The following is a 26,725-nucleotide window of genomic DNA, read 5'->3' as shown; positions in this document are numbered from 1 at the left end:
AGCCTTTTGGATTTGTTTCAGTTTCTGTTCTGACTTGCTATAAGTTTTTTTTTTATGTCTGTCGCTTCTACTCTTTTCACATTATTTTTAGTGACACATCGAATTATGTTAATTATTGATACATTTGGTGATTATTTTCTAGGTTGGTGGAAAAAATGAAAGAAAAAAATGCCAATCTTTAATTCCTAGAGCCCAAGCTGACCTTTGAACTGCTTTGTTGTGTCCAAAACTCAAAGATATTCAGTTCAATATGTAAACGCTGGACGAGGTATTGGTGAGTATGCAGGTCTGTGCACGATCTGATACCAATTTATTTATTTATATATTTATCTTATGCACTGGTATTGGATTGTTGCTCCAACTCAGGCAATACGCAAAGTTCAGCTGTCAAAGTTGGTATCTGGAAGGAGAAAATTAAAAAATAACTTTGAATGATTAATCACTTACTGCTGATTAATTTCCTGTGGATCACTGATTCATTGATTCATTGTTTCCTCTGTTATTTTTATATTTTGACTGACGTCACTGGTTTAATACTGCTCTGGTTTTGGTTTGGACGTGACTTGAAACTGGTCTTAGTATTGATTTAAAAACATAACCACAGCTCATTACAGTTTTCAGAGTGTTGTAATAGTTCTAGTATGCATTAACAGGCGTCAGCTCCACAAACTTTATCCTTTAGATAACAGTCTTAAGTAAAGGGATTTCCTGTTTCGCAATGTCGGGGCTTCTGCTGGTCTGTCAGATGTGAGGACATAAAATTGGGAACAATTTTTTCCAACTAAATTAATTTCCCACATGGATGTGACTTTGTAATGACTCATCTCTCTGTCATCATCTGATTTCTTCTCCTATTGATGTCCAGTGACCTGATATTCTGACTGGCACACTTTGTTGGGAATATAAGTTGCTGTAGAATTATTTTATATGCTCATGAATTGTATATTGTGCTCTTGTGTGGACAAACAGTATTGGAATACTGTAACTGTGACTGAAATCCTTATCATGTCATGATAAAGATATTGACTTATGTTCAAATGTATGGCCCATGGTCATTTTAACAGTAGACTACTTAGTAGTGTTTATTACTTAAAGACATTTTGATTTCTTTCATTTTTATGTTTGGTGCTGTTTAATTGTATTAAATGTCAGTTTATTATTCAAGTGAAATGTGGAATAAGAAAGCTTGTGTTTCATTGTATTATTACCATTAACTGTCAATAAAATATGTTATTTCAACATATCAAATGAATGTTAGAGAAAATTCATTTCTTCTTCTTCTTTCCTTCCTTCTTCTTCTTCTTCTTGTCTTTCTTGTCTTCCTCTGCTTTCTTAAAACTGCCGAGGCCCCGGCGGACCATGCAGCCTCTCCACCAGGCCTGCAGCTGCAGGGCCAAAGGTCACAGGTCAGCATCAGAATTAGGAACCAGGGGCCGTACTACAGAAAGTTTCTAATTAGCAGATCTTAACTGTTTGGTAATTTAAGTTAGGCCCTGATTTAGGGAAAAAAAACACATGAAAGATGAACAGTTTCCAAGTCAATGTTATTAACTTAAGATAAGAAAAGTCAATTACGCAAGCATCCTTTCCAAAATCTTAAAGCGAGAGTTCACCCAAAAATGAAATTTCACTGAATATCTACTCACCCCTGTGCTGATGTGAGGATCCAGTACAATTGAAGTGAATGGTGACCAGTTTTAAAACGTAAAAAAAGAACATAAAAAAACCCACAAAACGGTCACCATTCACTTCAATTGTACTGGATTATATAAGATTATAACCATTAAGCTGTCCACACTTTTGTCTACCAAGCAGTGTTAGCTAGCTAGCTCTTAGCCCACTTCTTTTCTTTTATCTCCCAAGTTTGTAAACTTCCCAAAAGAAAATTGTTTGTTTTCTCTACAGATGTTTCCAACACCACTAACTCATCTGTCTTGAAGTTAAGTGCCTATCCTTGTTTTTCCTACATATTTTGTGTGTTTCGATGTACAGTACAGTGTTTAGTTCGACAACAAGAGAAAAGTAGCAGCGATGCTGGATTGAGCGTTAAACATTTTTTAAACCTGAGATAAAATAGGATGAAGTAAAATAAGTTCTTTGTGTCACTGTCAAGTTGCATGGAAATTATGTTTCCAACATGTTGTTGCAACCTGCAACAACATTCACTGTGGAAGGTCGGCCTTAGACTCTTCCTATCTTGAGTCTTAAGTTAGGAAGTTTCTGTAATATGGCCCCAGTACAATAAATAACAAGACTGATTGATCTGATCTGAGTTCTGATTGGATGCTGTTACCTTGGTAGCAGCTCTGGCCTCTGCCTGCTGCTGGTGCAGTTTCTCCTGCTCCTCCTTTTCCTCCACCAGCACCTGCTCCATCTCCTTAAACTGAAAGCAATTCAGCGTCTCATTAATGTTCATCTAATATTGACTGTGTGTGCCGTGTGTGTCCAGCAGCTGTTCACTGAGTGACATGCTCACCTGCCTCTTCTTCTCCATCAGTTTGTCCATATTCACTGTTCTTTTGCAGCACACACTGTTGAGCTGCTGCTCCGTCTCCTGCAGCATCTGTTTGGTACGATGCTGCCACTGCTGCAACACCTGCTCAAACGCCTGAAAATATTTACACACGATAAAAATAAGCAGAACAAAACCAAATGTTGAGGGTAACACAACCACAAGAGCCTCTGGTGCAAAACATAACCAACAACTTTAATTAACTCAATTAACAACTTTAATCTAATTTCAAACTGAAGCCACTTTTATGAGTTAGTAAATTATACGTACATCACTGTCAAGTGATTCTGGTCCCATTCAGTGTTAATTGCAACAGAAGTTTTGCTTTTTTTTGGAGAGAAAATCTAATAATTCTGTTCTGAATACTCCCCAGCAATCTGTGAAAAATCTCTTTCATACCCTGGGACACAGTGTCCACCCTTAACACCAGGAAACACTAGGGCTACAAATTTTGTGCATTTTCCTTAACCAATTGTTGAAATCGCTAAGAAACAATTAATCTTTGGTAATTAATAAGACACAAAATACATGTCTTTTTTCCCTTTTTTGTCACTTTCATTTCATTTTTCAATTTCTCTTCTATTTTAGATTTCTTTATTCAACAAATGGTACAATTACTACCATTTCTAGAAAACTGATTAATTTTCGATTTATATGTTTTTAATTGGTTCTATTCTTAACAGTGATTAATCACTTCATGATTAACATCCCTAGTAAACATGAGTTTTAAATGATACTAACTAAGGATCTCTTCCATTCAGGTCAAAGAGAGTGAGGGTGCTGCTATTGTGCATGTTGGTGCATTGGAAAGGTTCCCCTACACTAAATGGAATGGGAACTTAATTAGTATCACTGATCACACCTGTGTTTACACTACGACTTCAGACTAATATGGCTGCTATAAAAAGATGTGTAGTTTACAGTGTTGATCACTATGGAGGCAAAGTAACACCACTCATTACAGCTCCTGTTATGACACTCTCAGTTGCCTCTGCTGCATCTGCTCAAACCTCAGGTGTTCACACTAAAGTGAGGTGTTCAGTCCTGATATCAGTAAACAGTACTGACAAGGAAACCACAAGGGGCTTTACTAACGAGATACCAAGAATCTGGCTAGCTGAGTACAGGTTCAGCTACATGGTACCTCACTGGTATTTAACACAGAGCAGTGTGAGCTGTAGTTGAACCTGACTGCTCTGTAAAAATGAGCACAGGTTCTGATGAACCATCACTAAACTTGATGTATGATAAAGTTTTGTTATGAGACCTTATGACTTTGCTGATATGTCTGCCACATATCTTGCTGGGCTTGTGCTGGTGCACTGTAATGTACCGACCTCTTCAGTTTATAAAGGAAAGTAAATGTGATTATCGAATAAAATTACTTTTACTCTTATAACAGCGCTGCCTTTATAAACTTGTACACGGTGAAAGATTTGTAAATTGAGTAATTCATAAAAAGATCTTAGAAATCTGCCTTTTACTGAAGTCTGTGACTTCACTTAAACCAGGGGCCTGCATGAAAAATTCTGTGGATTAATTTGAGTAGCCAGGTCATGAATTCTGGAAAGAGACATCGCTGTTGAATTTTTCAAATGTATTTTCTTTGGTTTTCTTCAAGTGTCTTTTAGCCTCATTACATTGGAGAGAAGTCGGACATCTCTGCAGCTGATATCTGCAAAACTCTGTAGCTCACACCAAAACTATATAGATGGATAAACAGCAGTATAAGCCAGAGGAAAAATATGTTATATTGATTTTTGGAGTGAACTGTCCCTTTAAGTGATCACATGAATAATCATACATGCTCAGAACAGAACTAGGCAGTCAGAGCTGTTCATTGTTCATTATTGTTCATCCTGCAAAACATGCAACTGTCATCTTATTTATGTGAAATCTCCTTTATATACATGTGTACTCAAGAATTAACAGAAATGTAAAAAGTCAGATAAAAATACAGGCCTAAAGTTACAACAGGTTGAGAACCCCTGATCTAAACTACCCTATCTGAAATATATAATGTGTATCACTCTGATGATGTATTATTCTTCATCAATGGTATAGTGTACAATCTCTCCATAACAAGAGGTGTGTAATCATCTCCATTTTTGTGCTGCGCCTCCATTAACATATTGCTAAATTAACTGTGACACTGAAACATCTATGCCATTTCTTAAGTCTCATAAATAGACACTTATTCATCAAGAGAAAGACAGCAATTCTAGCCTGCAATAAAAATGTCAAAGGGGGACACTGTGGCTGCAGTCTTGATGTCAGAAAAGCAAGTATTTCAACTTATCATGTGTTCTTTTATTTGCTTATTTATTACATGAAATATATTACAGATTTCTCTTTTAAGAATGTTTTGAGTCAATCGAATCACTTTTATTCTAGAGATTTTAAGTAAAAGTGAATAATTTTATCTTTCAGTTAAGCCAAAATTCAGTGTTTTGACAAGAATTTTAAATTAAGTTTTAGTCTCAGTCGCTTACTGAAAGCCACAATTAATTCTTTTAGTTACTGCTTTGTCTTAGTTAAGATTTAGTCAGTGGCACTCCCTTTTTCACTTCAGTATAATTTTAGTCACAGTTTTAGTCAATGCTTTCGTTATAATTCTCCTGACACTAATGCATTTTTTGAAGGATATTTCTCATGGCTATAAAAATTCCAAAGTGAAGTAAGCACAATGTTTAGTCATCTAGACTGAGATGTGTTACTGACATAGTCTTTCATGTCATATAAAAAATGAATTTCTAAGTCATTACTGATGATGTCATTATTGGTTTTCACTAACTTTCAACTTCTGAAGACTGATAAATTCAGACTCTGGTGTGTCACAGGTTTAACTTAAATCTCAGCTACAGTGACCTCTGCTGGCACTGAGGGGATTTCAACAGGACTTGTACTAAACCACAAATGTAGTTAAAACCACCACTTCTGAGAAGCATCCATGTGATTTTATTCCAGACAACATGTTTAAACACATCTTAAACCGTGAAGGGTCAGTTCACCCCAAAATCAAAAACACATATTTTTCCTCTGGCCAGTAGTGCTATTTATCCATCTACATATTTTTGGTGTGAGTTGCAGAGTTTTGAAAATATTAGCTGTAGAGATGTCTGGCTTCTCTCCAATATAATATGACTAAATGGCATTCATCTTGTGGTGATTAAAGCCCTAAAAAAACATTTGAAAAATTATAAACTAAGGCTAATTTGATTTTGAAAAAATATCTAATTGTGAATATTTCTTATTGCAAATGTGATTGTTATTAAATGGAATAGTAAATTTTAGATCATTATTCTCGTTTTCACTTAAAAAATATATTACCAAATAAAGATGTTTCTTAAGCCTCTAGAATACGATGTGGCCAGAACATCTCTGCATAATATTCCATTTAAAATGATATTCTGACACACATTTCACCTCTAACAAATATTGCTCCTCCTGCGATTTGAAAATCACAACAGGCCATATTACAGTTTTGATATAATTTCGATTTATTGCTCAGCCCTATTCAAAACCATCTCTTTCCAAAAATCATAACCTGGTTACTCAAGATATCCCACAGACCTTATTGTGAGCAGTTTCATGTTGAACTATTTTCTTTGCAGTAGAAAAGAACGTAGTTCCTGTAGTTTTTTGGGGAGAAGGCAGACATCTTTACGGCTGAAAGCTCCAAAATTCACAAGTTGCACCAAAAAAAACTCAAGATGGATAAATAGCACTACAGGACAAGGAAAAATATTTATTTTTGATTTGAGGGTGAAATGTCCCTTTAACGTGCAGCTAAACTAATGGCTGAGCATTAGTCTCCAAAAGCAACAATTGCAAAATAAAAAATGAGTCTATTAACTGTTATGTTGCTGTACCAACCTCATGTTGATTTTCCAGGATATTCTTTGACTTCTCATGAAGTTTCGTCTCCTCGTCCAACCGATCGTGTAGCAGCTGCGAGACAAGGAGACAACAGAAGACATGATTTGGACAACATTTCACTCTGGAGACTCTTGAAAAGGAAATAGAAAGTAGGGTGGAGGTCATGTCTGCACTCTGATGGTGTTTCAAATTGTAAATGTGTTTCTGTGAGATTGATGGGTAGCTACACCTACACAGACTGGACTGGAATAAATGGACTATTGGACCCACCTTCAGCTGGTCCTCCAGCTGCTTCTTAGCCCAACTTATCTCTTTTTGTGACAGCTGGAGCTGCTGCTCAATTCTTTCCTCCGCCGTCGTCTTCATTTTGGCAAACTGTGACGCCATCTCCTCTATGTGAAGACTCTGCTGTTTGACAAGGTGGCACATGTCCTGAGGGAGGAGAGGATTCAAAGTATTACATTCACTGTCCCGAACACTGACATGTTTGATTTTTTTCTCAAATAAAGGGTCAGTTCATTCAATTGAACATATTCTAGCTCACTCCTAACAGTCATTCATGCAGCCAGTTTTAGTTTTTAGATGTGCTGTTAGTTTCTCACCTCAAATTTCTTTTTTTTCTGTTGGAACTCCTCTTCTTGTCTCCTTTTAGTTTGCTTTCTCTGCTCTAGCTCTCTCTTTGCCTCCCTGGGTGAAGAGACACTCACATCACTGACAGAAGACAGTCTTTTCTTCAACTCTTTCTTTTTTCATTCCTCTGCTCTCAGAAATCACACCACACTGTGTTTACAAAATTATATTTTCTTGTTACGTTGTCTTATGACAATTAAAATTAGTATTTTTGTTTCCAAATGATGCAGTGACAAACCTTCTCTGTTCTTTTGCCTTCTTCTGCTTCTCTTCCTCCACCACCTGCAGCAGAGAAGTGAAGACGTGCTTCTCCTCCAGCTCCAAATGCTGCTTAGAAACCTGCTGTGAGTTGTCCTGACTGCAGACAGAGAGACAAACTAAGTCAAACAATTGTTGATAAGAAAGTAGCTATGCAGAATAAAAAAGACCTCTAAAGCCTCCAGGAAGTTGCAATGCTATGATCGCAACAATACATGCAAATTCAACTAATCTCTGAATTGTGCACCAATCACTGTGGCTTCTGGTGAGTTCCAATCATAGCAGTCCCCTGCGTCAATGTCATCCATGTGCATCTCTATGAACGGACTCAGCGTTTCATTATTTACTATTTTTTTGTATTTTGTACTATATTTAAAAGAACACAGTGTTTGTCATTGTTATTGACATTTATCGGTGCTTTTTTGGTTCTCCTTGGAACAAGTTGTTCTACATTTTAATGAATTATACAAAAGAAAAGCTTCAAAACAATGCAACATGCATCACAATCTTTTTAGAAAAGCTGTTGTGAAATCAGCCACTTTAGGCTGCAACAATCCCAAAAAAAAGCCTACAAAATCATGGAGGGATTGGATAAAGATGGTCTTTCATTCCCAAATATTCTACATCATAGTTAGGCCTGCCATCTCATGTTTGTGATTAACTTCATTTTGTTTTACTTTATATATTTATTTTTATTTATTTATTTATTTATTTATTTTACAAATCTACTTAATATTTATCTTTTCTTTTTTCTATCTTTTTTTTTTATCAAGCTCAGGCCTGTAACAAAAATGATAATGTTGTTATTGGTCTGAAAAAGGAAGAGAATAAAATATTGATGCAAAATAATGTTTTTTGTTTTGGTCTGCACAACTTACCAGACTTCTCTCAGCTTGGTAAGCCCAGCTTTCACCTTAACACACACACACACATAGTACCACAATTTGTCAGTCAACACATTTGTCCAGTAAGCTCATTAAAAATGGAGAGTAACCTAGCGTAAAAACAGTCACATCATCATCAGACCAAAGCAGCAGACAGCTGTTTCACAGATGTTCGTCTGGACTGCAAACATGAGATAAACACAGCGAGGTTAACCTGTGCCGCTGCAGTTGCTTGCTCCCTGCTGATCTGCAGGGTCAGAGTGTGTCCCAGTATGTCCAACTGGTCTGAACAGTCCTCCAGTACAGGTGCCAGTCTGAGACTCTGAACGTTGGATAAGGACATCCTGTGGGTCATGATGGAGATTCTGTTAATACCATTGAGTAGAGTCCTGTCCTCCATGGGGCCCTATGCAAAATTCTGCTAAGGGACCCTCCTGACTGACCAGAGAAAGCCACAAAAACTATTTGCAAGTGCTACACAGTCTCCCTCCTTGTTCCATCTGTTGGTCAAAGAATAGGTAAATGGAGTGGTGTACAAAAAACAATATTTAAATAAATAGAATATTTTGTGTACATAAATAAGAAATGTTAGAATATGTAAAATAAAGAAAATAAAAAACACAGCACTGTGGTTTGGGTCTGCTACCTGGCAATTATTCAGTTAATTTATTCATATTAATCAATCATCAGTCAGTCCAGATTTAGATTAAGTACTGTACTTATTTTTCCTTTACTTGGGTTCCATTTTATCCAACTTTATACTTCTAAACTACATCCCAGAGGCAAATACTGAACTTCGTAATCAAAGCTGAAAAAGGCTGTTTTCTGACTTTTTAGACATACATGGCTCTCACAGGACCACCATGCTACAAAATGTGATGATCTTTAAGACCATGATGCATTGCTTTAGATTAAACTAGCCAACAGCGGCCTAATAGTTAAAATGTATGGAAGCCCATTTTCGCCACTGAAAGAAAAAAACATCCCCAAGGTAAGTCATGATTATTAGATAAAAAAGTTGAGATTACGAGTAAAAAAAAGTCAAAATTATAAGATAAAAAAATTTGAGATTATGAGATAAAAAGTCGAAAATATGAGATTTAAAAAAAGTCATAACAATGAGAAAAAGTGAGAAATTCATGAGAAACATTAGTTAGTCTAGCTAGTAGCTAACTAGTTCACTGTGGCGTGATGTTAGCTTAGCTTTAACCGTCATGGGATAAGACCGTATCAACAACTGTCTATAAATAAATAAATAAATAAATAAATAAATAAATAAATAAATAAATGAACAAACTGACTTTCTTCAGTTCTCTCTGTAACAGCCACTCGAGGTAAATAATACTTCATCCGTCAAGAAGCAAAACAACCTTGCTGCCTACCTGCAGTTGCACCGTTTACATGTCTCTATGGTAACATAGCTGGGCACCGAGTTTTTTTCCCCACGCAACTACCAAGTTGTTACCAAGCGGTAACCTGACAAAACAGCAGCGTTTCCCACTCGTTTGATGTCCATTTATCCATTCATTTATTTTTCACATATTGAGAATAACACCTAGTTTTAGTAACTGCATTTTTTCATGCACTGATGGATAAACAAATTTCTTATAACTGAGAAAAATGAGAGTATTGTGGGCAGAAGACTGCTGAATACTACTACTACTAATAATAATGATAGGTTTTTTTTTCTTTACTCAGTCCAAAAACAACAAGGCATTTTCCGACCATCGTCACAGTAATATCTGCTTCTTGGTTAAGCATGGACTAGAGCAAACATCAAAAATAAAATTTTAAAGTGAAATAAAACTGCTTAAGAACAAGACTTTAAAAATAAATAAAAAATAGTACATAATAACAAAATAATAAAGAAATAAAAGAAACATTGCTTATTTCAAATTTATTTATGCATGTCAAATAAAGACAATAAGATTTTTTTTTATCGTTCATAATCATCAAAGAATTACTTAGCATTTTAAACTCATTCTTCATGTGATTAAGACAGGGTTTAGGTTTGAAGTATCTACACCTGTGTATAAAGAATTTACCTAATAATAATAAAATATTAATAACAAATACCAAATTCCTATTTTCAACAGAAATACCAAATTTAACCGTGTACTCTATCAGTGGTGATAGCTCAGCCCCCTGTAGCCAGGTCTGCAAGTAAAAGTATTTCTCAGTTCTGTCTTAGTTCATTCAAGAGATTTAAATCTTGGCTGACTGTTACATGGACATGTGAGAACCTGCCATAAACCATCGATAACCAGCTTTTTCTTTGCAGTCATTAAAATAAGTGTCCTCAGTTGCCATACTGATATGAAATCGTAGTGTAAACACAAGTGTTACTACTGATACTAATTAAGTTCCCATTCCATTTAGTGTAGCAGAATCTTTCCAGTGAGCCAAAATGCACAACAGTAGCACCTTGAAACAGATTGACCTAAATAGAATAGAACCTTATCTAGTGTTCTTGGTAACTGCTGTCTTTAAAATGACTGTTGTGGGAAAAGGTCTACTGAGTTTCATTCAGTCAACAAAATGATTAAATATTTCATTGGTGCAAATAGCCTAAATGATCTTTTTGGGTTTTTTTTTTATCCTTATTTATTTTAATATTAAGTCAGTAATAGCTTAGACAAGTCTTACTCTAATGTTTTATGCAGTTAAATGGCCTGGGTTCAAATATTTATCACTTGGCAGTTTCTTCATGTGTCCACACGGTGGCAGTATCCGACAGAGGTACCCATGTGGGTTAAGTGGTAAGAAAATGAATCCCTTTTAGCATAGCCTAATTCAAAGAGGGTGTACTTTACAGTTTAATGTATAATGTTCAAGTTGCTTCCCTGTAAGCTGTGTTTTTCCTCCGACTCATTTCTCTCATGATGCTGTGTAAGTGTGTGTAGGAAATAATGTTTCTCCTGCTGCTGAGGGACAAATATCTGTCCCTCTGCACAGTACTGCCACCATGTGGGCACTCAAAGGAAATGCTGCCAAAGGCCTTGATCAATGCTCCTACAATGTCCTTGGAGTTACTCACTTGTAATAAAGTTTATTACTAATAGTAATAATAAACTGAAACACTGATGTATCATCGATAGTAGTCTTAGAGTTATTGCTGTATTGATGGATGAGGTGTTGTAATTATCACATTAGAGAATCAATACATACCGATATTTATATCAAAATAACAAATCATTGGATACAAAACAGAAAGTATGAATTACACTCAGGCTCTGACCTATATTGTACTGATTTGAGACAAAGTTGTTTCTTTCATCTTTGCTCATGTGGAAATATCCAAATTACTGTTGCAACAGCAGATCTGTTGAGATTGGACTGAACTACCTGTCCAGCTTCTCTCAGTATCAAATGGTGCATATTTGATCAATTTGACACAAGTAAACTCACCTGCTGCCTCGTCATAGTTCTCATGCCTGACTGGAGAGTTTACAGTTAAGCAGCTAAGTGTCTGTTGACCTGATGACAGTGTTTGATCCATTGTTTGAATTGTGTTGTATTTTGAAAGGCAGTGCTTTGAAAGGGCAGAGAACTGACATGATATTAGATTTCTGTGTCTAATGTAGAGAAGTGTGTTTAGTGATTTGAAAAACACTGTCTTTAGTGTTTTGCAAAAAGTGTGAGGCTGAGAATGTGCCTATTGTTGTGCAGGTGTCAGGTTTCACTAACTGCGTGTTTATTTTAATTATAGTGTGCAAGTAATCGTAAAAAACTGTAAATATAGGTTATATTTAGTTTAGTAGAGATTTATATCGTGTACTTCTTAATTTAAAAAAAAGTTTTTTTAAAATATATTTATACTTTTAATAAAACTGTATTATCAGTAGTATTAAAAAACACCTGACATGCTGCAGAATGTGGAAGGGGGTAGGGTCACATTAAAAGAAAACAGCGCATAAATATATTATGATGAAAACATTTTTAGTAATATAATGAAATGTGTTCCTTAGTGTGTCTGTGATTTTATTGACAAGTCATCTGTGTGGGTTGATGAAGGCTTTAAAATGAAATATTCTTCCAAGGCTAGAAGAGGTCACTCATTAAAGTGTAGATTCCCACCAGGGAACAAATGGTGAAGCACCTACTGCAATGCCACCACAACTGCCAGATGCAACCAGTGGAGATAAGTTCTGCCAACATTAACATAAACACCACACATGTTATCTCTAACAAGATTTAAACTGAGGCAGTTGTTGATCACTTGCGGCCCCTAGTGGGTCCTAGAAATCAGCTGTCAATGGTTGTACAACAACTGAGCAATCAAAAAATAGAATTACTGCCTCGTAGTTGTAATTCTCTACCAACCAGTCAACTTGCAGCTTACATCCATGTCTGTTGAGACTCATATAATGTAGGTAGTGAAGACTTGGAAGGAATTTAATATAGAACTTACTACTATATTGATCTGTAAATGTGAGGGAATTTAATAAAAGATATTCAGTGTATTATATTCAGTGTATACACACACATACACCAAAAGAATAAGTGACTTACTGTCTAAAATAAACATGAGTTAAATTGTTTCCCTTCTTACAACCTTCTCATTTGGTACACGTCTCATTTCTAGTACAAGTTTTTTTTCTTTTAACAACCCAATACTTATTGTTACCAAAAGAACAATCATGAGTCATTATCACAGAGTTGTGGCCTACAGAGCAGCCTATAAAATAACCTGCTATTTTTAACTGGGGACATAGAAATGTATCTTTAGAAACAGTTTCATATACATTTTTGTATAAATTGCAGGGTCATGCATGTGCAGGAAATCTTTGAACACACTTGAGTTTTAATGCAGTGTTTTGAAGGAATGAAAAGTACTTGGATTTTGGATAAAGTGCTTAAACTTGCTTGAAATTGCATTACATTCATAATAAACTGCTGCCTGACTGAATTAGTCAGTTAAATTTTTACATTAAGATATAGAATAAGTCACATAGTCACTGAGTCAGATTGTGCCAAATAAGAATTTAACCGATTAAACATGTACTAAAAGTAATACAAGAAAAAAATACATGCATTTAACATTTACAATCCCAAAAAATAACATTAAATACTTCTTAGTTCAGTAACAACTAACAAACTGCTCAAAATTGCCCTGAGGCAACAGACAAAAAACACTATTTTAGTACATACATTAAAAACAAAATTAATCTTTAAACAGTGAATTATACTCATACACATGCATATATGTTTTAATTTTTTATTCATTCATTTATTGCCAGATAAACATTCTCATCTATGGACAATTTAGAGTCACCAATTAGCCTATTATGCTGCACGTCTTTGGACTGTGGGAGGAAGCTGGAGTACCCGGAGAGAACCCACGCGGACACGAGGAGAACATGCAAACTCCACACAGAAAGGCCCCAGCCACAAACTCCCCAGCTGGTAGGGGATTTGAGCTCAGGACCTTCTTGCTGTGAGGCAGCAGTGCTAATCAATGCGCCACCATGCCGCCCTTTTAGTCACAGTTAAGTTTGATTGTTGTCTGAGTTGTTATTTAAGTTGGTGGATGTCTTGGAGTGAAGCCATGCAGCTGTGACAGGTGACACGTGTGATACACAGGCATGGTCACTTGAGTCTGTCTGAAAGGCAGCTGCTCTTGGAGTTCCTGCTGGTGATGGAGGTCTGTCTGTCCTGGCCACGTGTTGGGCAGAAGAACCTGGACATGCAGGTGACGTTGGTCCATCACTGCAGCCTGTGAAGTGGACGGCTCCATTCCTGCTGGTGTCACGCGCTGCTTCTTGGCCTTCTGAATTTCCTCTGCAAGACAAAAACACCAGTCTGTCTTCTAAAACTTTAAAAACTCAAGATACTGCTTCTTAAACCTGCTTTAAAGGATCAATATGTAACCCCCTAGCGTTCAAAAAAGAGTACTGCAATCCAAATAGCAACTATATTAAATAGGCTGAATCCCTATTCAATGTACAATCTATGTTTCAAGCAAGTTGACTTGAAGTTGAAGCAGGTTGCAGGGACACTTATACTGTGACAATGACAAGCAACAATAAATCCTATACCGTCACAAAACTTGCATGTGGGTTTTCTAAACTTAACACAAAAAAAGGTTATTAACTCTTGTCCCACTGAAGAGAAAATCCAGATGTTAGTGGGTGTTAGTGTGTTTTTGTCCAGTGAAAAAGAGTTTATTGCCTCAGTCACTATTGTCAGATCTGGTTCTATACAGCTTGATGTTCGTTTTGTAAATTATGGTGCAGCGCTCACAAAACTCAATATGTGTGTGTATCTGTGTGTGTGTGTCTGACTCTGCACACACCTCTCATAAGTTATAGCCACTAGTTAACCACACACAGCGTGCTGAGGGGAAAAAGTATGTCAGGCTTCTTTTTGTTTCTATATGTTTCTTTTGTCACGAGCAAAGTGCATTAGAGAGATGTATCATTTTACTGTCAAGTGAGTTGCAGTGTTTTTCCTTTGTTTCTAGAGGCAATGAGGCATAGGCTGTTATTTCACTAAAACTATGCAATGTACATGCATATTCACATAATTTTGGACTATTACAGTATAAATACAACAACAATAATAATAATAATTAGAAGAATTTGAATTTTGATTTTCTCAACCTCTCATTTAAATATATCAGTACTTGTTTATAACATTTGTATATATACACACAAATTCAATACAATATGCATAAATATAAAATATATAACTTTTATAACCTTGCTGTCTTGCGCAAAGTGGATAGTCAAACTGAATAAAAGCACAAATACATTTAAATACATGATTTCTATATCATTTAATGATTTTTTACTTTATTATTAGCACTATGAATAATAACTGGCAGATTATGAATCAGCACCATGGAGCAAATTCGTGGCCCCTTTTTAACTTTGAGCACCTGCCCCTCCAAAGGTCTCTGCACGGCCCTGTTTTGATTAGTATATTAAATAAATGCCTGTGTATCCGTCTGCACACCTCAACTTTCACAAACAAGTCACATCCATACAGTCTCTGGTCACCTCGTTGTGAATGAAGAATATTGTCCCCCTGAAGCTGCCGTACATCTGACAGGCCACCGTCTGTGATAGGAAACACTCGCTGTTACAACTAGTCTGACTGTCACTGACTCTGTCAAACCAAGAGTTTAACAGTGTTTTCCACTCTCGTGTGATCAAACCACAGATTGCAGCGAGTTTTCCCCGATCACAGGCAGAGTCAGACGGCTCTTCACCAGGCAGCGGGTGGGATGAAGCTGCATTCAAGATGGAAATAGGAGACAAACCCCGTCCTGCACTGACTCAAAAAGGGACGCATTATTTAATCCTCAAATACGGGACGATTCTGTATTTCAGTGGACAGGTGACAACTCCAATCTCGTGCATTAACGCATTAACTTTGACAGCCCTGATATATATGTACGTGTGTGTGTATATATGTATGTACTTTCACTGTATATTTCCTTTCACCGTTAAACCTCCTCCTTTGGGCAAGCCCAGAGTGTAAATATAAACAGGTCTTTACAGTTATAATAACAGAGCAATTATCAATTCATCCATGTGATAGAAAGACATGCTAATACTATTATTTAAACTATATTACGTGGATTATTATTATGCATGTCCTTGTGTACATAAGCAATAGGCTTACCCATCTCCACCTTTTGTACATGTTGGTTTTATAAGCAATCGAGTCATGCCAGGTTGTTCAGAACAACACATTAACTGCTTTTTAGAACAGGGAGAACATGTAAGACAGAATGCAGACAGGGCCAGAGATGGATTTAGAGTTTAGAGTTTTTTAACTTGGTACCTTCATGTGGCAATGTGGCTATTTACAAACTGGACCTTACTTTACATGTGCCTGATCAGCATGGGGCTAGGGGTTGCAAGAGCACCAGATATCCCTCTGGGGGTTATAAATGACAACAGCAAATTTAATGACAACCTAGCTTGCTTTGTGATGAGATAGATGGACAGCCATTCTTAGGCTGATCAGCCAGCAGAGCAAAAAGAACAATTGGAATTAAAGTGGAATTAAAGACAGAAGAGAAGAAGAACAAGAGGGAGGAGTGATTACCTTGACTCAGAAATGGTGAAGAGGTAAACAGGACAGAGCAAGGCAAGATGTTATCTTTATTCTTTGGCAGATTGTTTACATGTCTGAATGACTGTCTGGTCAAACTCATCCACATCAGGCCTCCACCTTTCACATACCAACTGTTATTTCAACAAAAACCACACAACCATCACAAACACACCAATACTCAATATGCTTTTCATTGAGCCAGAACTGAACACAAACATGTGATTCTTTCTCTGTACCACACACCCACACACTGATATAAGTGTCCCTCCATCCTGCCGTTATCTGACACACACTTCATGGTCAGCTACAGGTACAGTGTGGATGCCTCTAATGATACTTGTGATGTTTGGAAACTATAGCAAGGGATAAGACTGAATATTAATATGAATATTTGTTCATTATTTATGTAGTGTGATTCTTTTGATGTGTATAAGTTTGATAACTGTGTCTAAAAATCATAGGAAAGATGGCACAATGAGACTGCTGCATTTACTATCCTTTTTTTTTTATTTTTTATCTTTGAACCTTTGTTTGTTTCCGTGCTGCATTCTAGATTGGCATGTATTAATTTGTGGTACCTTGTCAGCCATTGTAGGCTGAACATAGTCGAATAGAAATCTCATTAATTAACCGTCATATTAAATCTATGTAATTCCACTGCCAATACATGACATTAATACAGGACTCAGAATTCTTTCACTACCAGTATCAAATTATGCCATATATAAATTAAATAGTATATATATTGAAAATGTTTATTCTAATTTAGGGTCAGAATCTGCTATTGCACGCTATTTTTCATTTGCCTCTGTGACAACAAATCTTTGAAATGAGATACAGCTGACAGATATTTAACTTTAGAGACTTTTGATCCTTCCTTCCATATCACACTATATCTGTATCTGTGTATCTGTAACTTTAGTGAATGTGTTTTAGTTCTGTTGTAAGCTGCATTATTGCTTTAATTGTAATTGTTACCTATGGGTATGTTACTTTAAGTGCTGCTAGTGTTTCCCTAGTATTACCCTTCTTGTTGTCAACTAGGCTACTGGTACACTTACTACAATGCTTTACTACAATGCTTTACTGCGATGCTTTGCACCTCAACAAATTGACTGATTCTCTGAAGATGGAAACGTGTAATGAGTTGATAATGTCTGATTTCGACAAAATGATGCATGTGCTGGTACTATTTAATTTCTGATTTGCCATAATGTTAATTTATCTGTAATTACACACTTGTCAACATGCAAATTTAAAATTCCTCTATTTACATATTGAAAGTTGTATTGCTAGACCAAATGTAATACACAGGACATCTCGAAATGATATTACTTCTAAAAATATATGCTATAAAGTTTCCAACATTACCAAGCTATTTGGTTTCATAATACATACATATGTAATTCATTTATGATTAGTTAAAATATTATTGAAAGCTTATTATTATATATTATCCACACTGTCTAGACAAAGTGCTGATTTAAGAATAATGTATTCTGACTTGTAAGACTAATTATAATCATATGAGCTGTATGAATGTTGGAGCACAAACACTTTTTTCACTTCATTCACTTATGAAAAAATCTTTTATTTAGTAGTAAATAAAAGACCTGACTTAATAATAGGCCTTAGCTCAGCTACTCTTAATGTACTCATGAGGGCCATTTAAGTTAGAGCTTACTTTTCTTCCTGCTGTTTTGAATGTGTCCATCTCTCAATCACCCAACTCCTGGGCTGCTTTTGAATGTGTTTCTCCTTAAACTTTTTATTTAAATCTGCACTTTCTTCATGTTTTTCTTCTCCCCAGCTTCTCTCTCCTCTCTTCTCACTGTCCTTATTCCATTTGGAGATGTAAAAAGCCTTGCTTTTAAAACTTTAACATTAATAATAGCAGTTGCAGATTATTTAGAAACAATGTAAGCAATCAAAGTTTACAAACTCTTGGATGATTCAACACTATGTTTTGAGACTATAGTTGGTACTGCTGAATTGTGAGAGGTGTATTTTGTGTATCACTTTTATATAAAGGGCACACTAAATATATATACATTTAAAGAAATATGAACTAATCAAAAAATAAATCAGGACAAGATAGTCTTCAGTGCCATGACCGAGTGCAAAACAAGACAGAGACAGAAGGAGTTACTTTAAATACATGTACTCTGAGAGAGAGAGATAGAGAAAAAAAATTGCTGTTAGTGGGGTTGATTTACAAGTCTGTCATTGTGGTTATTAGTCTAATGGGATATGTGATTGACGGTTGAGATGAGGAGGTTAGCTAATGGCCCTCAATCTTAATTCTTAAAGTGCACAGCAGGAAAAAAAATGCACAAAGGACCTTTTTGTCATAATTAGGGGGGTAAAATACGTGCCATTTCAATGTATTATTTTATTTAAGCAGGTAAGTTATATGTAAGCATTATGTGACAACACATATCCTTAAACAGAGTAAAGGCCTGATCAGCAGGCACAAGCCTGAGGTCTAAGGTACAATAACAGAAATACAAACTACTTACATTAGATAAGTTAGTGGTCAACCACAGTCATTTTTCTCCTTTATTTTATTATTAACTGGTTGAGGTGAGATCATTGGGTCAGTAGTACCATACATCACACTGACCTGCAATTACATTCTCATTTATGGAAAAGAGGTTTATTTAAATAGCCATATCTATGGATAACTCTTAATGCTATGTTTAAGACACTTTCTCTTCTGCAACAGCTAATTTAATGACAACCTAGCTTGCTTTGTGATGAGACAGATGGACAGCCATTCTTAGGCTGATCAGCCAGCAGAGCAAAAAGAAAAACTGGAATTAAAGTGGAATTAAAGACAGAGGACAGAAGAGAAGAAGAACAAGAGGGAGGAGTGATTACCTTGACTCAGAAATATGGTAGGGTGAAGAGATGAACAGGACAGAGCAAGGCAAGATGTTATCTTTATTCTTTGGCAGATTGTTTGCATGTCTGAATGACTGTCAAACTCATCCACATCAGGCCTCCACCTTTCACATACCAACTGCTGTTTCAACAAAAACCACACAACCATCACAAACACACCAATACTCAATATGCTTTTCATTGAGCCAGAACTGAACAAATCAGGACAAGATAATCTTCAGTGCCATGACAGAGTGCAAAACAAGACAGAGATAGAAGGAGTTACTTTAAACACATGTACTCTGAGTATATTTATACAAACTCAATACAATTTTGAGGTACTATTTGAAGTAGTATATATACATTTGTATAACTTTCCTAATACTTCTCCACTACATCACAGAAGAAATGCTGTAGACTTTTTACTTGACTATATTTTTCTGGTAGCTAGGGACGAATCAGGAAACTGCTTTTACATCTAGCTGTGCTGCAATTACTGCGGTGGCATGTAGTAGTGTCTGTTACTCTGTGTCTGCTGTTCTGTCCACAGAAATATATATGTAGACACCACATTAACCACTTTGATTAATATTTCGTCTGAACATTTTACAGTGAGAAAAGTAACGACTTGAGCAGCGTAGAGTCAAACTGGTTTAAGCTTGCACATTGGATCAAAATTGTGAAACTGGAAACCAATCCAACCAGAAACTGTGGCTGTCACATTGGTTGGTTGCACTCATACCTTGGGCTTGAAACTTGTGCCGACACTTGGGCATCCTCTCCAGGGACTCTGGTATAATAACCTAACTTTTTGCTGGACTTGAGGCTTTCTTTATTTGAATCACAAAGGAATTCAGGTGATATATGTTTATATTAGGGCTGTCAAAGTCAATGCATTGATAATGTGTTAACACAAATTCCTTTTTTGATGTGTGATTAATGCATGTTCTGTTATATTGGCCTGACCAATAGTTTGAATCAGAAGTGAGCTTCCCTGCCACCTCACAATGTAAACAGGCCTGTCTGTTTAGGCAACTGGCTCAATGCAAAGAAACATTAGTATATGAGAAGGGAAATGAGCGAGTGCTGATCGAGCTGCAGCTCCACCTGAAACCAGGTTAAAATAGAAATAAGGCTGACTCACAGCAGACAGAGAGAGAAAGCATGTGAATATGGACAGATGTGCCGACTTCATATGAACATTTTTTATGATCGTGAATCATAATGTTACCGTACACTTCTGTGGTGCATGATTTTTTACTCCAAGTCTGCAGAGACGAGCGGCAGGGAGGAGGGAGGGAGGGGGAGTGAGCGTGTGAAGTGCCGATATAAAAACTTCATTGATCATGTTGTTGTTACTGTACAGTTCTGTGGTTTTAACAATGCAGATTAAAACATCTGTTGCTGTAAAGACCAAACTGACAGTTGCTTGTCTAATCCCCAAAACATTTGTCACTGCACTGCATTATTGTAAGTCATGATGAAGAGTCCAGACTCTGTCTCCCCTTCATCTCCTTGGTGTGTGTCGATGTGCAGTTTGCTGTCTACTGTAGTCTAAAATATCCTCATTGATGTAAACTGTCAGAGTGACACTGATGTAAATGATTCTGCTGCCTTAATACAAAAATATGAATATTGTGCACCGTTTCATCATTACAGAGACTGAGTTGAATAAAGGTGAGGATTTTCTCCTCTGAGGACAATATTTTATTAAAGAAATAAACTATTATTAACAATATTTAGAAAAAGAGGTTGCCCTTCAACAATGGGATTCTCACTGGAGTGCTAAACTCAAGTCAGAGAAGGACAAAATACTCACATTTCAGTTATTTTTTTAGCTCACATCACAAAAAATAAACGCTTACACGTTTTGCCATGTGTAAGCCTTTTGTATGTGTTGTGTTACCACATCTATACATCAATATATGCCAGATGATGTGGCTTTGTTTGAAGTCATGTTTTTTTTACATGACAATATTTTTGATAGTAGGTGCTCTCTAAATGAGAAAGGGAGTGGAGACTTCTAGAAGTCTTTCAAAGATGGTTCTGCTTGAGGCACTGTGCCTTTGAGTGTTTCTGGACAATATTTGTCATTGTTTTTGGTTAATGTATTTTATTTAATAAAATTACATTTGAATTACACTTTAAACACTTGAAAAATGTCCCTTTAAGATACATTTTGAACAAATTAAAAAATGTGTGATTAATTTGCGATTAATCACAATTAACTACAGACATTGATGCGATTAATCATGATTAAATATTTTAATCGATTGACAGCACTACTTATAAACATATGTTACATGATGTGAGAGATATATTTGAGGATAACATTTGAAACAGCTTCAAGACACGTTTAATCTCCAAAGGTATTCACAATTGAGACATCTTAGTAATTAATTAGCAAACCCTGCAGAGGACTCAATCTGTAGTGTGGCCGAAAAATTAGCCATGAGCACAAGGATTTAAATCAAATAGCCCTTTTCTATTCATCCGATAAATAGGGTTGTAGCACATAGCATCATTCATGATAATTTTTTTCATGTTAAAAAAAATTGGCATGGTGATGGCAACTTTTTACAACTTGTTAAAAGAATGACGTCACACTGTTACAAACAGCAATCACAAGCATGGCTGAAAGCAACGTATCATTGCTACCGGCTTCTAAGCACAACAAGGGAGGTTGAATTCTGAAACTGTGGACTCTTTTCTTCAAAATGCAACCAAACACTAGGCTAATATACAGTATAGACAGATGCAGACTACCATTATCTTAAAATTCATGGTTAAGATGTAGGGAACAAACTTGGAGAGAATGAGTGTGTGTGTGTGTGTGTGGATCAATGCGGATACTGTGATTGACAGCCAAAGCATGCAGTGGTTTTTGTAAGTTGCTGATTGATGTCTGCTGAAATATAATCAGTTGATTGTGGAGACAAAAAAGTGAAGAGAGACAAAAAAATGGGGTATCAAAACTACAACTTTGCTCCCCCTAATTTAATAATTGTGGTGCATTTGCTCCACAGAAGTAGCACTCTCCCAACATCACACTACATACCATACATTAGAGTATGCAATTTTTCATTTGATTCTTAATTCTTAATCTTTCTCTCTTTCTCAATTCAATTTCAGTTTCAGTTTAATCATCTTGTTGCCCAAGCAAAAAGTCATATTATACACAATACATACAATAGTCCTTTATTTAATTTAGTCAATAAATACATTATTCTTATAATTTTTTGTCAATACTTCTCTCCCTCTCTCAGCCATGGAAATTAACCCTCTCATGGTGTGTTTGGCAGCTGCACTCTGTGCAGGTAGGAGACCAGTGATAAAAAATTATTTCTACATCAAAATCCAAACTCCTTTGCCATGGTTCATTTCCATTCTGTTCTCATCTCCTTTCTTCTCTAGTATGCTATGGCTGTTCTACGGGAAAGCAGTTCATCACATCATTTCTTCCCAACTTCCAGCATAATCAAAAAGACCACAGACTCTATGTGGTTCTGACTGCTCAGCGCTCTGAAGCCAATGTTCACATACAGGTGAGAATCATGTATTTTATTTAAATGAGGTGGACAATGTAACAAACCAAAAAATATTGTTAATTACCTCAAATAAGCATTCATACAGCATGCAGATCCCACCATCTTGGCAAATACAAATAAAAGTGAAAGGTTTATATCCATAGAGTGACCAGGTCTAAGACTGCTGTGCACTGCTGTGTTTCTACAATAGTTGAGAATGAACAAACCAAATGCTGACTCTGTGGTTTCACCTACACAATTGGAAGGAGAGTGTTAGACAATGTTTGTTAGATACCACTAAATCCTACATACTGCTCTTTTCAGCTTACAACAACAATAAATATTAAGGAGCAGAAGGTGTTTACATGATGTTGAAACATCATCAGATGCTGCTGATCAATCTGTTGACACTACTAGCTGTTCCCTGACACCTGCTATCAGCTTCATCATACCATAAATAACATTAATATACCCATCCTGTCTAACATAAGCCTGCACACAGCTGATATATTGTTCTGATATAAAGCTAGCATGCTGCACAAAAACTAGGCGCTGCTTTTCATGTTAGGAAAGTGGACTTTCGACTTGGAGTTTGTGATACCAGCACAAATACAATCATTCACAAAGATGAAAATAAAAACAAACCAAAACCAGTGAAAAAATGCAACTTCATTAAATGACGACCTCTCCTCAGACTAATTAGTACCTATACAGAATACTGCAGGTGGGACTGCGGCTGGGACGTGGAGGACCTCTCCCTCGATTTACATAATATAATATGTTGTTGAAAGAAAACTTATTTTAAGGGATGTATTCAAAATGCTAACTTTTCTGTATCAATTTCTGCCTTTATGTTTTATTAAACTGATATGAAAAATACATAAAATTTTCACAGGATGTTTTTTTATAATACATACTCTGTATACCCAGTAAAATCCTATCCTTTTCTCATTGTAACATAAATAACCACCTGAAGTATAGTTTACACACTTGATGCTACATGATCAACCGAAGTTTTTATATCACCTCAAAAGTTCTGTCCATATTCATATGCTTCCTCTGCTGTAATCACACTTCTGTTTTTATCAGCTGACTATATGAGCACCATTATCAGAAGTGAACATTGCCCACATTCAGGATCACTGATTGCAAACTGATCTGTTCAGTTCACCATTCACCAAATGAGCATGTTCAGTCAACACTGCTCTTTTAGCATATGATCGGGACATTTTTCAGCCCTGTGGTATTTAGGAACATCAGTGACACAAAACTTTGTGGGCCAGTGAGTATTCCAGTTTTTGAGTTTTGTGTCCCTGATGCTGAAAAATGTGTGTCATTGACTGTTTGAAGGGCTACCGTTACCTTAATATTTGTCACAAAGATTCACAATTGGGCTTCAATGAAAGCCAAGAAGGTTTAAAATGATACCAAAAACAATATTATAAAACTTTGAATGTAAACCAGGATATGCACTAGTTCAGGGGTATTCAACTAAAATTCAAAGAGGTCCAGTTAGAGAAAATTTCCTAAAGCAAAGGTCCGGAACATCATAACTTGTGTTATGAGAGTGATATATACTGAAGTAGTGTCGTATTTGTATCAACGTGTACGTGTCAAACTCATTTTGGTTCAGGGGTCACATACAGCCCAATTTGATCTCAAGTGAGCCGGACCAGTAAAATTAAAGCATAATCCATCGATTATTCTGCCGATTATTCGAGTAATCAGATAAGAAATATTGCGTGTGAACAGACACCCTGAGGTTGTGTACTATAATTCTGCATTGAAGTTTGTCTGTGGAAACAGGTAGTTTCTTTTTAATACAATTTTAATGTACTCAGTAGTGCTATTGTTCTTCTCGATCCGCATTACCAATGCTGCAACCTGTCACACTCAATGAATGGAGCCAACTAACCTCCTCCACCGTTATAGTACGAGATGGTCGTGCAACTGCACCAGACGAACATATGAACACTGCCATAGACAACGTTTCACGAACATACAGAAAGCCTCCACCTGTTGCACTCTCCAATCAAGGTAACATTGGCCAACAGGGATATTCAGCCCGACACCTGGTCATCACAGTTTAATATTGCTCTCTTCCAAACCGTCCAACATTCCAAAATTATTTGGGATCCACATACAAAACCAAACCAAAAGGTCTCCTGAAAGGGCTCTTGAACATTCATAGCGTCAAAGCCAAAACTGAACAACTTGAAAAAGTCAAATCTGGACTTTCTGTGTCTGTCTGAAACATGGCTGACCAAATCTTCGCCTGTTGCTTCCTTCATAATGCCTGGCTACAATGAAAAGACAGAAATAAAGGAAAGGGCGGCGGCCTGCTCATGTACGTGAGAGATGACATAAAATGTAAACAAACGACCTGGCATGTGCAAATGACATGAAATGTATTGTCGTATCCATCACCCTGGTTCACCAAATGTCATTTTATGTAATTGGTGTGTATAGACCTCCTTCATCTGATATTACGTTTTATGACCACTTTAAAAAATGCTTAAGGAATTGGATACAAAGAAAGAATGTATAGTTCTTGGTGATTTTAATTTGAACTGGGCAGATAAAGCAACTAGAAAGAAGCTTAAAGCAATTACAGATCAATTTGAATTGACTCAATTAATAGATGGACCCATTCGAATAACAAATACTTCAAAACACAAACTGAACTTATTTTTAGTAATAAGCCTGAGAGAATCACAAAATCCTTCAGTCTTCTCACTTGCTTGTCAGATCACAATATGACACTAATTGCAAGAAAATTAACAAAAAGCAGGTTTATTTATCAACAGGATATTTAAAAAATACACCTGTGAAATAAGAAAACAAGACATGGATAAATTTAAGGAAGAACTAGGCCACATTGATTGGAGTGATGTTCTACTCACAAATGATCTAGAAGCCTCCTGTGAATCCTTCATAGGTACAATAAATGGAATTAAAGAAAAATACACCGCAACTTTTAAGAACCAACGCACTAAGAGTAACCTACCCTGGTTAAATGAGCAATTGTTGGACTTGATAAAAAAACAACAACAACGTGATTTTACTTTGAAAACAGCAATTAAGTCAAGATCAATTAATGACAGACAAGTTTTTAAAAAACTCAGTAACAAAGTAGTTAATGAACTGAGAAAGGCAAAGGCCAACTTTTTAATGGATATCATCAAAGAAGGAAATGGTAATAGCAAATGAATATGGAAAAACATAAATAAACTAACAAAGACAGACATTAAACTGAAAGTAAAGGGAATTTTAACTAATGATCCAAATGAAATTCCCTTTACATTTAACAAATATTTTGCTGACTCAGTGCAGAATCTGACACCCACCTTTGGTGCAAGAATTAAACTAGTATCAACACCAAATCCCACTAAACCTGTTTTTAATATAACCGAAGTTCCCCTTGGAAAGATTTGTAAAATCCTAAGTACTTTAAAGCCCTCTAAGGCAAAAGACATGTTTGAGTGGGATTCAATATTTTTAAAAGACAATACTCACTCCTTCAGTGCTCCTATTGGACACTTGGTTAATCTGTCAATAACACAGTCAATTTTTCCGAATGCATGGAAGTCTGCAGTTGTTATTCCTATTTTCAAGTCAGGTGACCCAACTGATGTGGTAATCTATAGACTCATCAGTATTTTGCCTGTTGTGTCTTAGATCACAGAAAAAGTGGTAACTGAACAAGTAACTGACTTTTTAAGCTCAGGACAAGCTGTACTTCATCCCATGCCTGCTATTTCATTGAAAAAATCAAGTTAAAACTGGACAGTGGGAGTGCGGTAGGGGCTGTATTTCTGGATTTGAGAAAAGCATTTGATACTGTAAATCATAATATTTTGCTCTCTAAACTATACAATTTTAATTTCTCTGTTGATGCAATCAAATGGATGGAGTCCTATGTCACTATGAGACAATGTATCAGAGTTGGGAATAGGACCTTATTGTTTATTGATTGCTCTGTTGGTGTTCCACAAGGCTCAATCTTAGGACCTCTTTTATTTAGTCTATATGTCAATGATCTGCCACTCACATGTCCTGAAGTTGAAACCCAAATGTACGCAGAC

At 36.2% G+C, this 26,725-nt stretch overlaps 2 protein-coding genes across 2 annotated transcripts in view; one reads left to right on the top strand and one right to left on the bottom strand.

Annotated features, from left to right (window-relative positions):
• Positions 1-1,243: 1,243 nt before the first annotated feature.
• LOC146321047 (dynein regulatory complex protein 9-like) lies at positions 1,244-9,587 on the bottom strand. The gene is made up of 10 exons (XM_084726033.1): positions 9,465-9,587; positions 8,378-8,507; positions 8,158-8,192; positions 7,260-7,379; positions 6,994-7,078; positions 6,662-6,823; positions 6,389-6,463; positions 2,477-2,608; positions 2,294-2,383; positions 1,244-1,385 (listed from the first exon to the last, which is right to left on the bottom strand). Exons 2-10 carry the CDS (start codon positions 8,504-8,506, stop codon positions 1,266-1,268), a joined length of 948 nt encoding a protein of 315 aa, XP_084582159.1. The 5' UTR covers position 8,507; positions 9,465-9,587; the 3' UTR covers positions 1,244-1,265.
• Positions 9,588-22,381: 12,794 nt separating this feature from the next.
• LOC146321046 (IgGFc-binding protein-like) overlaps positions 22,382-26,725 on the top strand; it is a 59,539-nt gene continuing 55,195 nt past the window's right edge. Inside the window, exons 1-2 of the mRNA XM_084725825.1 lie at positions 22,382-22,430; positions 22,528-22,658. Of these exons, the coding sequence (XP_084581951.1) occupies positions 22,382-22,430; positions 22,528-22,658 (180 nt within the window). The remainder of the gene's footprint in view (positions 22,431-22,527; positions 22,659-26,725) is intronic.

This window comes from Lutjanus erythropterus, chromosome 9 (genome assembly GCF_056507025.1).
Source record: "Lutjanus erythropterus isolate fLutEry1 chromosome 9, fLutEry1.hap2, whole genome shotgun sequence".
NCBI classification, from domain to species: domain Eukaryota; kingdom Metazoa; phylum Chordata; class Actinopteri; order Lutjaniformes; family Lutjanidae; genus Lutjanus; species Lutjanus erythropterus.
This window is presented reverse-complemented; position numbering and strand designations above follow the sequence as displayed.